Genomic DNA, 17,727 nt, shown 5'->3' on the forward strand with positions numbered 1-17,727 from the left:
AAACTGTAAATACAAAAAAGTTGCACAAACTAGTTTCCCACCACAGGAAATTTATTTTGAGTGTCTTCATAGTTTTATTTTTGAAATACACCAATTTTTATACACTGCAGGAAAAACGAAAATAAATATTATAGTGCAAATTTGCAAAACAACAGCATATGCATCAAAATAAACAATTTCCAGCAGTGCAATATGAGTCCTAAGCATCCCAGAAACGACACAGAAAGTCATGAAGTCAAACATAACTTTTAAAAACACCAGTATAGGCTCATAAGGCCCTGATGGTAAAAAACTACATTTCCGCAAAATGACGTCACTTCCGGTTTCGGGCAGGTCATGGCGGACATGCGACAGTTCACACTGATGGATGTAGGAAGTGTTACAAACAGCTGATCGGATCGGCAAAGCGTGTTTCTGGAATATTATGTTTTTGTTGCTGCAAGTGCTTTTTATGCAGTTTTTGCAAAGCTATATGTGGAAGGAAACCGTGACCGAGGACAAGCTGATGGCATAAGATGTAAGTACAACTCCTCCGGTTTCATATGCAAAAAAATTTATTGCGTTAGCTTACGTGGGTGCAGTGCTACTGGGATTTAAAAATAGTTACGCAAAATGAAGCGTGCCGCTCCGACCGGTTTTAAAGGGTTAAAGCCCTCTTACACACTTAGACTGGTCCTGCTTACACATCAGTATTCTGCAAACATTAAAGGAGTCATGTTTGCTTCTGCCATGAGTTGTTGTGTGAAGCAGGCAGGACTGGACCCAAACGCAGACTCATGGATGCAAAAATAAGCTCAAAACTCAACGAACGGAGAATATAAAACATAGGAAGCTAAACCAACAAACACAGCACACAGCCAGGTATGAGGGAGATACCTGGTCAGAGGGAAACACAGGACTTACACAAGGAATAGCAAGGGTAGAGAAACAACAGGGAAACACAGCTAATCAGACACAATGAGACAGAGGAAGCAAAACCGAACATAACACACATTACAAAGTAAGAGAGGAAGTGACATATACAGTGAGAACCAGACAAACACACACGAGCTTGAAAATAGTACACGCAGACATGAAAACATATGACTGACATGAGACTGAGGAGATGAGACGGAACACAGGGGGACAAACACAACACCAGGCAAGAGAGACACACCTGAGAGGGTGAGGGAGAGGGGGGAGGGGAATGAAACACAAGAAAGAGAACATAGAAACAGAAAAGGGACACAAGACACAAGGACACACACAAACACAGAGAGGGACACAGTGGACAGACACACAACTGGAACCTAAATGAAGAAGGAACTAAAACATAGGAGACTAGTATATTAACCTTAAATAATAATACATAACAGACACCAAAATACAAGAAAACACAAAACGCTGTGTCAAATGATCAGAATCACGACAGCTTCATCTAATATCTCTATGTTGTGTCTCACTTCGTGTCTGTTTTCTGCTTCTCTTGTAGCTGAGACTTGTTTGAGTCTCCAAGGCCTGCTGACCTTCAGTTTCATTAATAAATACTGTTAGGTACAGATGAATGAATGCTGCAGTTTAAATACTGAACGATTAATTGAATTTATCATGAGTTGCAATATGACAGTTGTATTTATAAAACCTTTATTAACACACAAATCTCAATTTATGATCCATATATGTATAAACGTTCATGTAAATACTTTATTAATCACTCACACAGACTTTATAAATGACTCCATATATCATTAAGTTTCTAAATAAGCAGATTGTGTTTGATTGTTAATCAGCTAAACATTTATATCCAACATTGACAATGTGAAAGTATATAAAGCCACAAGAGGAGGGAGTCCAAAACCCACAAACAGATTTAAACATGTGTGAAATCATTTGTGAACAAATTAAAAAACATATGAAACAATTTTATAAACACACACGCATCACAACCTGAGTAAATATCAGTCATTTATGAGCTTTAACTTTTTTTGACTTTAACATCAGCGGTCCCCAACCTTTTTTGCACCATGAACTGGTTTATGTCCACCAATACTTTCACAGACCGGCCTTTAAGGTATCGCGGATAAATACAATAAAACAAAACGAGTACTGATACAAAAAAAAGAGAGGAAAAGATAATTTATTCATAACACACAGGAAAATACCCAGGGAAATTTTAAGTTTCATTATGTTTGAGTTCTTTTCATTCAATAAAGCATGAGTTTTGAGACTCTTTAATGCTCTCGGCTCTGCAGAACTCAAGTTTAAGATGTACAATCTGAATATTAGTTCAGGTTTTGATGTGTGCTCTAATTTAATTTAAATATCTCTGCAGATGCAACAGTCACAGGCAGAGTGCAGACGCTGTTTCTTTTATTAACACAGCCAAAAGTGATCTTGATTAAATGATCCATGGAAGCAAAGAAATGTACCAAAACTTTTATCCAGATTATTATTTTGAAGAAATGAACCCAGATCACAGGAAAGGATGAAGATGAACAGGTGGAGAGGAGCTGCAGGCTGAAAATCAGACCTCACCACCAAAGTTCGTCATCAGCCAAGAAACACACGAAGCAGGAAAAGAGACAAAAACTGATTCAGGATCAGAAGGTAGAAACATGCAGGCTACAAATCCAGACTGAGGAGAATCCTCTGCTCTACAACTAGGTAAAAGCATCAGAAAGACCCCTGAGACATTTCATTGGTCCCACAGCCAACTAGGGATGGGTATCGTTTAGGTTTTATCCGATACCGGTGCCAAATCGGTACTTTTGAAATGGTGCCGGTACTTAAACGGTGCTCAAACCGGTGCTTAAAGAATGGAGAACACAAAATTGGTCCAAAAACCTCTCATATTAGCTGTTTTTTTGTAAAAAGATAACAATGTTAGCCTTTTCTGCAGCTATGGGGCATATATGGTATCACTCTTGGCTGGAAGCAGTGCTTAAACAATGGAAAAAACACAAACTTTATCCATAAACCTCTCATGTTCAGCTGTTTTTTGTAAAAAGATAACAATGTTAGCCTTTTCTGCAGCTATGGGGCATATATGGCATCACTCTTGGCTGGAAGCAGTGCTTAAACAATGGAAAAAACACAAACTTTGTCCAAAAACCTCTCATGTTCAGCTGTTTCCCTCTTTTTCTTTGGTCATTTTAGCCTTTTTGGCCAGGGTGAAGGGAGTATCTGCCATCAAACAAGAAGACAGCCGCATGTAGCTATGATGATGTTTGCTAGTTCACCTTACATGCATTAATGTAATAACGTGGTTAGCCTACTCAACGTAAATTACACGTGAACAACATTAAGCTACTCACGCAGAGAAGAACGGCTGCTGCTGCATCATCATCCTCATCATTTCTGCTACACTGGCAGGGCTAGGGGCCAGGACTCTCCTCTTCATGTTTTTGGGGGATGTTGCATAACAGGCAACCCACGCACAGTAGATGTGCTCGGTGTGAGGTCTTGCAGCAAGCTATCAAATACGGCGCATTTCTTGGCTTTTAAAAAAAACTCTATGCGTTGCCAGGTGTTTCATCGGATTTGAGGTGTTACCTCCTTTGACAGTATCACAGTATCAGCTTAAAGCACTTGTTGCTGCTGAGTTTGTATATTTTGCTGTGAAGTACAGCCAGACTTTTGACCGCTTCGCCTTGGGCATTTTTAATCTGTAGCTCTGCTCTAACAGAACGTACGTACCTGGACCCGCCTACTATCCTCGGAAACGTAAAATGATTGGCTAGAAGTGTATCACAGCTCAGGAAAAATAAGCACCGAAATAAAGCACCGAAATGTGCGCTGCTTTTCGGTCTGGTTACTACCGTTTATGTCAGAACCGGTGCCATCATGGCACCGGACACCGGTACCCATCCCTACAGCCAACAGAGGGTGGAGTCATTACAGGTGCTCCACCCTCTGCTAGCTGCTCCGCCTTCAGCAGCTGAACACTATCAGGCACGTCAAAGCAAACAGAGCTTCAAAGCTTCAACACAAACATTCTACAGCTCAGAAGGCATGCTCAGTGGTGACATCGGCAGTGACATCATCACCATCTTTATCCAGTCCCAGGCCTCCTCTATCACGCTGGCTCATCTCTATGGAAACGGCTGGTTTGTTCGTTGTCTTCCTGCTCCAGCAGATGAACAGCAGCAGGCCAGTGGAGATGAAGTACGGACAGAAGACCACTAGATGGCAGACGAGTCTGAGCACAGACTCACAGGGAAGAGGAGGAGGACCTAAAAGAGGGCACAGAGGAGGAGTTAGGCAGTGTTCTTGTACTCCAAGTACTGCATACAGTAGTTTCAGTGGTGTACGTGTGGCCTTCTGTCTGGTGGAAAGGTTACAGGTTTTAGCTGATGAGGTGAGAGGTGAAACAAAGTGCAATGGAGGCCATCACATACACACACAGTAGTAAACTCATTTTGTAGGTGAAGAGTTCAGACTTATTTTGCTGTAACTGCATGTTGTGCCTGTATACGTGACAGTTTGTTGCAGAACTGAGCTTGATGTTCCAGAAGATAAGCCCGGGCAGGACGAGTGACAGGATGCACCTGCCGTGAAGACGAAGACAATGTTCTTTTCAAATTATGTTAAAAGTCATTGTGGTTTTGATTTGACGTATGCATGTATTGTATCTGCTTAATGCATGAAGGGGCGTTGTATTACCCCAACCCTATAAAACCTTTGGTTTGAGTATTGTTTGACAGATCAACACTGATTCTGCCTTTGTTCATCTCACACGCGTGTGGTCATTAAAATCAATTGTTTGACCAAGCTCTTCTGGACCAAGGTTGTTTTTACTCTCGGCCTCAATATTGAACCCCTAACAGGGGTCATTGTTGAGGTGTTAATATATTGTGAAATGGAAAACCAAGCCATGATAAACATTCCCATGATCTGCTGCACTTTATTTATTATGTCAATGTTTTCATAAAATCTTAGCTGGACCATCACTTTGAATTATATTGTTTTCTCTTCCTCAGTACAGGTCTGATTATGTCTCCTACACAGACCCTTGCAGGTCACACAGTTAGAATGCATCCCTAATGATGTAGAAGAAGCTGACGAGGCTGGGTCACAAAGACCATGACAAAGGTCACTTGACAACACTTGAACAGCTCCATCAGCCCAGAGCTCCTGTTAACTCTGTGAATGCAAACAGAGCAAACACCTGGAGAAGGTCCATGCCTAATGGAGTGCTCCCATTGGTTCCTCCTCTCAGGAACACTTTAGCTTAATTCCTTCATTCATACTTCACTTCCTGTTTGTTTTTACCTTTAACTCACCTGCAGAAACAGTCAGAGCAGACAGCAGCAGCCCACACACACCTGTAACAGGAGGACAGAGGTCACTGAGGGTCACTAAAGGTCAGAGGTCATGATGAGGACAGACAGGTGTAGGAACATCAGCTCACCTGCAGCAGTCAGCAGAAACAGGCCTGAAACTGAAGAACGCACTGATCAGAGATCAAATGGTCACATGACCAAAGAGAAGCATTCAGCCTGCAGTGATTGGTTGCTATTCCCACAATAATTCACAGCGCCATCCAGTGGTGGAAACACAGATAATATCTTGATGCACGCTCAATCATCCAGGTAAGTAAATGCCAAAAAGTTGATTCTTTTCATCCTGACGTTTTCAGTGGGAGAAACGTTTCGTCACTCATCCAAGTGACTCCTTCAGTCTCAACTAACTGCAGGTTTCCCTCATAAACAGTACATCTGCATAATAACTGAAATTGCACCACTAAAGGAACAATGGGCTGGAAGGTCAGTTTATCATCATTAATATGCAAATTATCATCACCATTGTGTAACGACGACTGACCAAAGACCACTGATCAAAAATCATTGAATGTTGATCATTTGTCAAAGCTGCAAATGCACCTAAAGAAAGCTCCAGTGATCCAGGAGAGAAGTGTAATAATAGTTGCTAGTGAGGAAGCTACCCATAGGGGGCACTCAGAAATCAATAACACAAAGAAGGAGTGAGTGAGCGCAAGAGAAAATAAACAGCTAGCTAAAGCTAGCACAATGTGCCATTCATGATGTTTTATTCATAGGAATAAGAACATTACAAGAAGGGCAACCACTGCCTAAGCAAAAACCCGTAACAATCCTGTATGTGTTACTAGTAGTACTTTGTAGTAAAACATGAGTATGAACTTATACAAAATTCAATTCAATTCAATTTTATTTATATAGCGCCAAATCACAACAAACGTCGCCTCAAGGCGCTTCATAGGTACAGAGAAAAATCCAACAATCATTTGACCCCCTATGAACAAGCACTTTGGTGATAGTAGGAAGGAAAAACTCCCTTTTAACAGGAAGAAACCTCCGGCAGAACCAGGCTCAGGGAGGGGCGGTGCCATCTGCTGTGACTGGTTGGGGTGAGAGAAAGAAGACAGGATAAAGACAATGTATAAATACTGGCATTCCTCCTGGCACTTAACAGTGTACACTATATTACTCTGTTTGTGTTGGGAAAGGAAAAACTCAATGCATCATGGGAATCCCCCGGCAGCATACGTCTATTGCAGCATAACTAAGGGAGGATTCAGGGTCACCTGGTCCAGGCCTAACTATATGCTTTAGCAAAAAGGAAAGTTTGAAGCCTAATCTTAAAAGTAGAGATAGTGTCTGTCTCTCCAATGCTCTGCCTCCCATTCTATTTTTAAATACTCTAGGAACAACAAGTAGGCCTGCAGAGCGAGAGCGAAGTGCTCTAATAGGGTGATATGGTACTACAAGGTCATTAAGATAAGATGGGGCCTGATTATTTAAGACCTTGTATGTGAGGAGCAGGATTTTGAATTCAATTCTGGATTTAACAGGAAGCCAATGAAGGGAAGCCAAAACAGGAGAAATCTGCTCTCTCTTTCTAGTCCTTGTCAGGACTCTTGCTGCAGCATTTTGGATTAGCTGAAGGCTTTTCAGGGAGTTTTTTGGACATCCTGATAATAATGAATTACAGTCGTCCAGCCTGGAAGTAATAAATGCATGAACTAGTTTTTTTAGCGTCACTAAGAGACACACCTCACAGCGTTACTAATAACTAATTGCTGTGTGTTTTATCTGGCTTCATGGATAGATAGAGCTGCGTGTCATCTGCATAGCCATGTAAATGTATGCTATGTCTTCTAATGATGCTGCCTAAGGGAAGCATGTATAATGTAAACAGAATTAGTCCTAGCACCGAACCCTGTGGAACTCCATAATTAACCTTATTGTGTGAAATGAAGTTTTATTGATTATAAGATACACTATATATCGGTTTCATATCGGTATCGGCAGATATCCAAATTTATGATATTGTATCTGACAAAAAAAGTGGTATCGTGCGATCTCTAGTATTTAGTAGCCAAAAACTTATCCACCCAAAGGATCGGGTCCCCCGACACAAACAGAGTAATATACGTAGAATACACTGTTAAGTGCCAGGAGGAATGCCAGTATTTATACATTGTATTTATCCTGTCTTCTTTCTCTCACCCCAACCAGTCGCAGCAGATGGCCCCGCCCCTCTCTGAGCCTGGTTCTGCCGGAGGTTTCAACCTGTTAAAATCGAAGTTTTGTGTTCTGGGGGCCTCTGGATGTCTGGAGTTTTGATCTCCTCCATACCTGCTTGATACCATAGAGGACGGGGCTGTGGCTCCCCCACACTCTCTAGCAGATCATTACATGGAGAAACCTTTGGAATGCAAGCATGCTGATCCACACAGGTATGCACACAGGTGTACACACGGGTATTCACAGACGTGGACTACAGCTTTCTTGGCTGCTGCCTCAAAGCACATTGTGCGCTGTCTATCTTGCGTGCTGCACAATATCGTTTATTATTTAGTAACTATTGATATCTACTGCTAGCTAGTTTATTGTGATGGTGCTGTTTTTTATTTTATTATTATGTTGCTCTTTGTTGTTTGCTGTCTCCCCTGTTTTTTTTTGTTTTTCTTTCTCTCCATACAGGTGACCCAGGAGTTTTTTTTTTGTTTTTTTTTGTTTTTTTCTCTCTTCCCCCCCTTCTCACCGTCTCTTCTCCCCTTTGGTTTTCTTTCTTCCTCTCCCCCTCTTTCTTTCATTCTTTCCCCCTGTCCTATTAAAAAAAAAAAAAAAAAAAAAGGATGACAAAGGATGAACTGAAGCTCCGCCATCACGTGATGTCACATGCTGCTGTTTCTGATGTCACTTAAAAGAAAAAAAAAAAAAAATCGAAGTTTTTCCTTCCCACTTTTGCCAAAGTGCTTGCTCATAGGGGGTCATATGATTGTTGGGTTTTTCTCTGTATCTATTATTATAGGGTCTACCTTACAATATAAAGTGCCTTGAGGCGACTGTTGTTGTAATTTGGCGCTATATAAATAAAATTGAATTGAATTGAATACATTGCAGAAACCAAACAATCTCTGAATAAGAGGATGGCACAACACAGAAGAGCTACCTCGTCAGGCCAGGACTCTGCAGTCTGTTTACACCTACAGGCCAGTGGACACTCTTTCAAAGATGAGGATGTACACATCCTGGACAGGGAGGAACGCTGGTTTGAGTGTGGAGTCAAGGAGGCCATTTACATTAAAAGGGAAAGACCATCTCTGAAACGAGGAGGGGGGCCTAAGGGTACATCTTTCGCCATCTTACAATGCTGTGATTGCAGCCATTCCCCAACTCTCTGTGAATGGTATTCATGGTTATTGATCAACGGGCTTTGATCAGAGACAATGACTGATGAAACATTTCTCCTCCTGAAAACGCTACATCCAGATGAACAGAATCAATAATAATTTTGGAGAAACGTTTAAAGAGAAGATTGGAAGTAATATGAAGGAGACTCACAGCAGAGGCAGATGATCCATCTCAGACTCTTCTCTGCAGGTTCTTCACAGTTGTGACCTCCATAACACCACAGTCCGCTCGTCTCACCCTGGCTAGGTATCGAGCTGGTGGGTAACAGGCGTCTTTGAAAACGTCGGAGCACTATTGCAAATATGTGATATCTTAATAAACTGAGCAGATATTTGAAGTTTACACAGCTACATTCTCGCCTGAAAATATCTTAAAAGTTTATTTTGTGACGCAGAAAGACTAATAAAAGTTATATTAAAATGAAGTAGCTGCCGCTATTGTTGGAAACTGGAATTTCCTGGCCGCGCTATGAATTATGGGATATTGCGGGGCACGAAGGATACACCCAACCAATCCTTCAAATCTGGGGAAAAGGAGGACACATTTGTTGGGCACATTTGGAGCAGCCTTCAAATTTGGACAGCCTTCGTCACATTGCTGTAACGTAATTGACTAAAAATGCGTTATCTTAAGGATGCTACCCTTAAATTTGGGCATAGCTACAGATTCTTAGGATCCAGTTTAAAGTTTTACAGGTTCAGTGTGAAGCTGTTCATTAGAAACAAACAGCAGCAGTACTGAGCTCAGACATTCACTGCTGTTCAGCTCTTTATTTCGCAGCTCTGTCACACATCACCAGTTTAACCAGTTTTTGCACCTTTGATCTCAGTTGACTTTATAAGAATGTGACATTTTTCTGGTTAATATTATTATGTTCTTTACATACAGCACTTCACACCTCCAGACTCACTAACAGCTTCTCACCCTGGGCAGATCAGACTGTTATCCTCCTGCCCACCCACCTATCTGAGCCGTGGTCTGACTAACCCTCATCACTCAGGCCACTCATGCATGGACCCTATTCAGACCAAGTCCTTTTAAACTGTCTCAAAGAAACAGTCCTCCATTGTGTGCGTTTCTTTGTTTTTGTATATATCACTCTAGTATTTATTTCTTTTGTTTATTTTTTCTATTTTTACAATGACAATTAAATGCTACTCTATTCTATTCTATATTTTTGATCACTATCTGATAATTTCTCTGTTATAAGTGACCCCTATAGGGATCATTTTATTTAGAAGAACAATAATCTGATCCATGAAATGCCCCTTTTTGATTGATCGGATTCTCAAGCCCCGCCCCTTTCCTGTGAATTTGTAGGTTAAACCCCAAGCTAACTTAGCGAGCTGATAACCAGCTTTGTGTGACTGCTTATTATGATCAGCAATGTTGGGATAAGTGATTCCAGATAATACACTGAACAAAAATATAAACGCAACACCTTTGTTACTGCTCCCATTCCCCATGGGATGGACGTAGAGACCTAAAATTCATTCCAGATACACAATATAACCATCCCTCCCAAACAGTGGTCACAAATCAGTCCAAATGTGTGGTAGTGGGCACATCTGCTATATTGAGATAATCCATCCCACCTCACAGGTGTGCCACATCAGGATGCTGATCTGACATCATGAGTAGTGCACAGGTGTACCTCAGACTGCCCACAACAAAAGGCCACCCTGGAATGTGCAGTTTTTTGCGCTATTGGAGGTCTGGGGACCCAGAACCGGTCAGTATCTGGTGTGACCACCATTTGCCTCATGCAGTGCAACACATCGTCGCATGGAGTCTATCAGATTGTCAATTGTGGCCTGTGGAATGTTGGTCCACTCCACTTCAATGGCTGTGCGAGGTTGTTGGATATTCGTGGGAACTGGTACACGCTGTCGTATACGCCGGTCAAGCACATCCCGAACATGCTCAATGGGTGACATGTCCGGGGAGTATGCTGGCCATGCAAGAACTGGGACATTCTCAGCTGCCGTCTGCCCTGAACAATGTGAACCATGATTCATCCGTGAAGCGCACACCTCTCCAACGTGCCAGACGCCATCGAATGTGAGCATTTGCCCACACAAGTCTGTTACGGCGACGAGCTGGAGTCAGGTCAAGACCCCGATGAGGATGACGGGCATGCAGTTGAGCGTCCCTGAGACGGTTTCTGACAGTTTGTGCAGAAATTGTTTGGTTGTGCAAACCAATTGTTCCAGCAGCTGTCTGGGTGGCTGGTCTCAGACGATCTTGGAGGTGAACCTGCTGGATGTGGAGGTCCTGGGCTGGTGTGGTTACACGAGGTCTGCGGTTGTGAGGCCGGTTGGATGTGCTGCCATATTCTCTGAAACGCCTGTGGAGACGGCTTATGGTTGAGAAATGAACATTCAATGCACGGGCGACAGATCTGGTTGACATTCCTGCTGTCAGCATGCCAATTGCACGCTCCCTCATTGCTTGTGGCATCTGTGGCATTTTGCTGTGAGACAAAACTGCACATTCCAGGGTGGCCTTTTGTTGTGGGCAGTCTGAGGTACACCTGTGCACTACTCATGATGTCAGATCAGCATCCTGATGTGGCACACCTGTGAGGTGGGATGGATTATCTCAATATAGCAGATGTGCCCACTACCACACATTTGGACTGATTTGTGACCACTGTTTGGGAGGGATGGTTATATTGTGTATCTGGAATGAATTTTAGGTCTCTACGTCCATCCCATGGGGAATGGGAGCAGTAACAAAGGTGTTGCGTTTATATTTTTGTTGAGTGTAGAAAGATACCTTTGGTATGTTTAACTTGTTTCTTTTTAGAGGAACAGAACTCCTGTTTAATTGTTCCTCTTTCTCCTCATCATTTTGCATCATGTAAGAAAAATTTATTTTATTTTCGATGAACAATGTTATTTACAAAGGTATTAAAAACAGATCAGACAAACTGACATGATTAAAATAAAACAACACAAAACACAGAAAATTAAACAAATGTCTGTCTGACCAGATCTGTTTTCAGCTGAACATATAAGTGCTCGTATGAAATGAAGTAAAATTAATTATTTATTTCAGAAGGTCCAATGGGAAACTTAATTCATGGGTGAGTCTAAACACCCTATGGCTAATAACTGTAGTGATCAGATTACAACTGTTCATATCAGGTGAGTGAGAGCTTTCATACCTTTAAGTTTACTGCAGAGGAACAGAAACAAAACCAGAACCAGAACCAGGAGAAGCCCAGAGACCAGACCTGCTACAACTGGGACCAGGAGAGAGGGAGGAGGAGAGGGAGGAGGAGAGGGAGGACACGTAAGAGCAGTTTCTACAGGACGATGAACGTTTGTGGAGGTGCTTGGAGGAGGACAGTGAGGAGGAGGACAGTGAGGGGGAGGAGGATGGATGATTTTGGGAGGATCTGCAGGAGAGATGATGAAGATGGTTCAGTCAGTTTATTATCAGGTCACAATGTTATCAGCTTTTAAACAGGAAGTGATGTCAGTGTTCTGACCTCTGACCCTCAGAGAGCTCTGAGGAGAGTTTGCACCCTGATCAGTAGAACACCAGTAGAGACCTTCATCAGCCTGCGTGATGTTAGTGATGATGTGCTCTGGTGGTTTATGACCAACAGAACTTCCTTTGATGAAGAAATAAGCTTTGACTGTGGCACCAGTCCTCTGTCTGCAGCGCAGAATGACATCACTTCCTGTCCTCACAGGAAGTGCAGGGATCTCCAGGATGACAGCTTTATCTGACCATCAGAGACAAACAGAGTTAATGAGAGCAGAGTCACACAGAGACAGAGACACAGCTGGAACATCTCACCTTTAGTGTCTGATTGGACACTGAGGGAGACTCTGTCACTCTGCTGTCCAGAGGAGTCCTCACACCAGAAGGTTTCACTGGGAGGACAAACAGCCACAACAGAGTAGGAACCAAGAAGCCTCTCAAAGCCTCCACAGTCCTCAGTGAGTCCTCCTCTGCTCCTCTTCACTGTCCATCCATCAGCTGTCTGTCCATCATCAACACAACTCAGAGACACTAAAGATCCTCTGAAGACCTGCTGAAGGTTTGGACAGACAGACAGAGACACTGGAGGACACACACACACACACACACACACACACACACACACACACACACACACACACACACACACACACACACACACACACACACAGTAAGTATATTTGTGTTCTTGTTGGAGTCTCACTGATTGTTTCACTTCATCTCCTCACCTGCAGAAACAGTCGGTGCAGACAGCAGCAGCACACACACACCTGCAACAGGAGGTCAGAGGTCACTAAAGGTCAGAGGCTCCACCACCACCATGTGTACCTGCACAGGTGAGGAGCTTTTTCCTCTCTGTGAACAGGACCAAACAGATAAGCAGATGTCTGTGACAGTCACACTGATGGGCCTGCAGTCATTACAAAATCACATGAAAGTTAGAACAGTTATGAGGGAGCTGAGTGTGAGCAGAGAGGTGGCATTAGACACCAGAGTCTTGGAGGAAAAAGGGAATGTTAGCTCAGAATTGAACATGTTTTAACACTCAGATTAGACCACAAAACCTGATAGGCACCTAAATACATCTGCATAATCCTTCCCAACACCGTGGAGGACAGCAGGGAGAATTTAGATGCTCTCCAACATTAGATTAGATAAAACCATGACAAGCGCCGTTCCTTCGCTTGACCCCAGTTGCTCTTGTCTGCTTCCTCGTAACACTGCTCTTTATTGAGGTTACATGAATATGCATAGGTTCATTAACATAGGATATCTTATATAGATATACATGTGAACAAAGAGTACCGTCTGTGTGTGTGTGTGTGTGTGTGTGTGTGCGTGTGGGGTGAAACTGTGACCCCATAAATGACTTCCCAAAATCTGCTGGCCTGGAAGTCGAGCAGTTCATCTAAACAAAAGGCACTTAGAGTAAAACAGACATAGATACGTTTATCCTACCATAAAACAACAAAAGAAGGTACGACCTCTCCCCTGCTCCCAGGATGTGGGTGTGAATGATAGAGCACTCTGGAATGCAAACAAAGTCGTTGCAGACTCCTAAGGATCACACATCCTATCACTACACAATTGATTATACACCTCTAAGCATATATGGATAAATATTTCCCAATACAAATGACAATAATAAAATATAAATCCAACAATAGGAATAATCAGGGAAGTGCACATTTCAACTATTTTGAGTCTATTGCACCGCTGAATATAGAATAAAAATTGCACAGTGAAAAGTGCACTACAGCTTAGTTGTTCCCCCCTCCTTTGTCCTCCTGTTTCCCCTCCAGAGAGGAGTTAAACAGTCTGATGGCGTGTGGGACAAAGGACTTTTTAAGTCTGCTGGTTCTTGACTTTGAGAGAAGCAACCTGTCACTGAACAGACTCCTCTGGTGTTTTATGGCCGTGTGCAGACGATGCCCAGCATTGTCCATAATGTCCAACAGTTTCTTTAGGACAAAAAAGACCCTGTGATAGCCCATTAGACTGGATGTAGACCGGTGTATTGGTATACAATATACACAGAATAATAGTAGCTTTATTATTCTTAATATTTATGTGATTTTAATGCTGATCTCACAGACACCAGTTCTCAGTTTGCTAACCACTTAGCCCACTTTTGTGAAGATAATAATCTTATCCTGTCTACCAAAGTGTTGCTGCCTGCAGACAGCTATACATACATAAGTGAAGCCTGGCATAGTACATCATGGCTGGACCACTGTATCTGTACAGCTGATGGACATGCAGCTTTAGCAAACATGACTATTAGGTATGAGGTAACTGTGTCAGACCATATACCTTTTGGTTTTACTGTGAATGTGGAACAAATGCCAGCAACAACTGGAAACAATATTGCTAATATTGCTACCAGTGTAAAATTAGACTGGTCAGCATTTAGTGAAGGGGACGTCTTAGCTTATCATAGTAACACCGATATACACCTGAACAACATTTCTTTGCCCAAAGAAGCTGGACAAGGATGTCAACTGTAAGAATGCTGTGCATAAACATGAACTCTGCTCCATGTATGATGATATAGTGACTGCTCTGTATGAATGTGGTACACTGTTTGATAAACAATATAAGCTTAAGAAACCTAACATTAGACCTGGAAAGAACATGTAGCCATGTACCATGATGAAGCTTGTGTAGCTTATAAATGTTGGGCCATGGCTGGAAGACCTAAACAAGGCCCAGAATTTGAACAGAAAAAATGTGTGAATGTCAGATATAAATGTGCTGTTCGCTTCATAACTCAAAATGAGCTGAGAGCAGATTCTTTGGCTACTCGTTGCTGGAACGTTGAGCCACCAGCGTCAGTTATTCTGTGATCTGCAAGTTTGAGACTATTAGTCTTCATGCGACCTTGTACTAAATAGATTTTTCTGTGTTTGTAGATCTTCCCTGGACCCGTCCCTGTATCGTTGAGTGAGCGAGTGAGCGAGAGGAGCATTGGAGGAAAAGGAAGGGGATCGTTGCTGAGAGAGTGGAGTGTGTTTTCGGACCCTTCCCCTCCCCCTCGGACCCTGGAGCCATGGACCCCTCTCCCAAACACTTTGTATATATTATCACCTGGTGAAATCACTGTAAATAAACGCACTGTCAGCTTTTTCAAAGGTCTCCTGGTCTGCGCCTGAGTCCGCCTACAAAACCCTGTCAGGAGAGCATTACAGCGCGTTGTTTTACTGTATAAAAAGTGAATCATATGAGGACAATTCTGACATGAGTAATGACACAATAAGTGTAAGGACACATGAAGTATATTGTCATGGTGCTGGGCCGTTGACCCAGCGTTTTGTGTTTTATGATTATTAGTGTGAATGCTTGAAAAGCATTCACAGTATTGTTGTTGTAATCTTTATTATTATTAGTGTGAATGCTTGAAAAGCATTCACAGTATTGTTCTTCTAATCTTTATTATTATTATTATATTTTATTCTGTATTCCGTACGTTTTTTGTAATCCTACTCCTTCAAAACCGTTCAACTTAGAAAAACCATTCAAACACCGTTAGATTCCTATTCTTTTGGACAACACTGCTTCTATTTTTCATATTTTTAACATTTATATTTTTAATTTTATTCAACTTTATTCAACAAAAATTTATAATGTATTTCAATGGGGAGACCCTTCAAATCCTCATTCAACTTATTCATTTTTAAACTCTTACTACTTCCACATACATTGACATAGAGCCACCATTCAAACTTTAAAACGAAGACAAGACATTCAACTATTCAACTTGTATTTATCTTTTCAATATCTATTATACTTTTTCTTCAGTTCCAGTTTAAGTTTCATGATGTTTTTTCACCCGTTTCAGAGTTTATAATGGGTGTGTATGGGACGGAATGTTGGGGCTAGAGTGAGGCAGCTCAACTGCTAGAGTGAGAGGAGCAAAAAAATTAATCTTAAAATCTTTTTTAAAACTGCTGCTGTGTCCACAGCGTTTGCTCTACAGGTATGATTTTACCCTCAAAACGTAGCCATGGCTGTCCTCTTTCATCCAATGTGTTTACTATTGTACTAGGTGTTATGGTTCTTTCATAAATGTCACCAATGCACAGCCTCCTCCCTCCAACTCTTCCATAGACTCTAATGTTAAAACGGCTCAGAAGGTTGGTTTGAAAATCAGAAGAGCATGGTGTTTTTACACTGTCACCACGTCCATATAATAAACTCCACAGGCATGAAAACTGAGAATTAGGTAGACTAGACATTGCTGCCGCTCACGGTGAAAGAATTTCGTCAATACGACCTATACTTTTCATTTGGGAGCGATTTGTTTCGGCCTGACTTTTCTGTTCATTTTAAGCAGCAAAAGTGAGGCGCATGTCTGTGTACGTGTGTATGGAGCCATTGGGTGCGGTCACTATAGCAACCAGGCTCACACCTGCCTGCTTAACGAGCTCTGCCTGCCACTGTACCAAGATTCATCTTAAGCACTTCTCTTTCAACTGCTGCTGTGTCCACAGTGTCACAGCCATCATTTTACCCTCAAATTGTCGCCATTATTGTTCTCTTTCCAACACCGTATCTTTCAAAGCTCAGGCATTTAAACTTTTTAAACTGTGTGGATCAAAGTGGAGGGATCACATTTGAGTCATTCAGTGATTCAAAGAATATGACCTTTTAATATTCATTCAGATGTTTTCTGACTCTAAATGTTCTTTTCTCATTTCTTAGGGTTTTCTAATTTACATTTAAAACATTTTCAGTTTTTTTCCAACTCCTTCTTCTGTGTAACCTTCAGCTTTTAGCAGTTCAGCACCTTTGTTTTCAGGTTAAATTTGTTTTTTTTTTGTTTTTTTTTTATCTCATTCAATATTTTTAACTCAAAATTCAGCAATTAATTCATTTCAGTGCATACATTCAGATTCAAGCATTCACACTGCAGTTTCTTCAGAAAATGCACTTTCTAGTTATTATTATTAGTGTGAATGCTTGAAAAGCATTCACAGTATTGTTCTTCTAATCTTTATTCTATTTTTTTATTTATTATTATTCTGTATTCCGTACGTTTTTTGTAATCTATCTCCTTCAAAACCGTTCAACTTAGAAAAACCATTCAAACACCGTTAGATTCCTATTCTTTTGGACAACACTGCTTCTATTTTTCTCATTTTTAACATTTATATTTTTTATTTTATTCAACTTTATTTAACAAAAATTTATAATGTATTTCAATGGAGAGACCCTTCAAATTCTCATTCAAATTCCTCCTCTTTAAACTGTATCTACTTCCACATACATTGACATAGAGCCACCATTCAAACTTTAAAACGAAGACAAGACATTCAACTATTCAACTTGTATTTATCTTTTCAATATCTATTATACTTTTTCTTCAGTTCCAGTTTAAGTTTCATGATGTTTTTTCACCCGTTTCAGAGTTTATAATGGGTGTGTATGGGACGGAATGTTGGGGCTAGAGTGAGGCAGCTCAACTGCTAGAGTGAGAGGAGCAAAAAAATTAATCTTAAAATCTTTTTTAAAACTGCTGCTGTGTCCGCAGCGTTTGCTCTACAGCCGCCATTTTACCCTCAAAACGTAGCCA

The 17,727-nt window shown here is 41.4% G+C and overlaps 1 protein-coding gene across 1 annotated transcript; it reads right to left on the reverse strand.

The window, feature by feature from the left end:
- Positions 1 to 2,713: 2,713 nt before the first annotated feature.
- LOC147333499 (uncharacterized) lies at positions 2,714 to 14,368 on the reverse strand. Its single transcript, XM_086285797.1, has 10 exons — positions 14,351 to 14,368; positions 12,984 to 13,065; positions 12,884 to 12,925; positions 12,471 to 12,737; positions 12,157 to 12,396; positions 11,830 to 12,063; positions 8,811 to 8,951; positions 5,390 to 5,419; positions 5,262 to 5,303; positions 2,714 to 4,211 (listed from the first exon to the last, which is right to left on the reverse strand). Exons 1-10 carry the CDS (start codon positions 14,366 to 14,368, stop codon positions 3,982 to 3,984), a joined length of 1,326 nt encoding a protein of 441 aa, XP_086141923.1. The 3' UTR covers positions 2,714 to 3,981.
- Positions 14,369 to 17,727: the final 3,359 nt, after the last annotated feature.

The sequence above is a fragment of the Aulonocara sp. 'chitande type north' Nkhata Bay genome, linkage group LG3 (genome assembly GCF_057382095.1).
Source record: "Aulonocara sp. 'chitande type north' Nkhata Bay isolate Kocher_YH1m ecotype deep benthic linkage group LG3, A_spYH_male_GT1.1, whole genome shotgun sequence".
Taxonomy (NCBI): domain Eukaryota; kingdom Metazoa; phylum Chordata; class Actinopteri; order Cichliformes; family Cichlidae; genus Aulonocara; species Aulonocara sp. 'chitande type north' Nkhata Bay.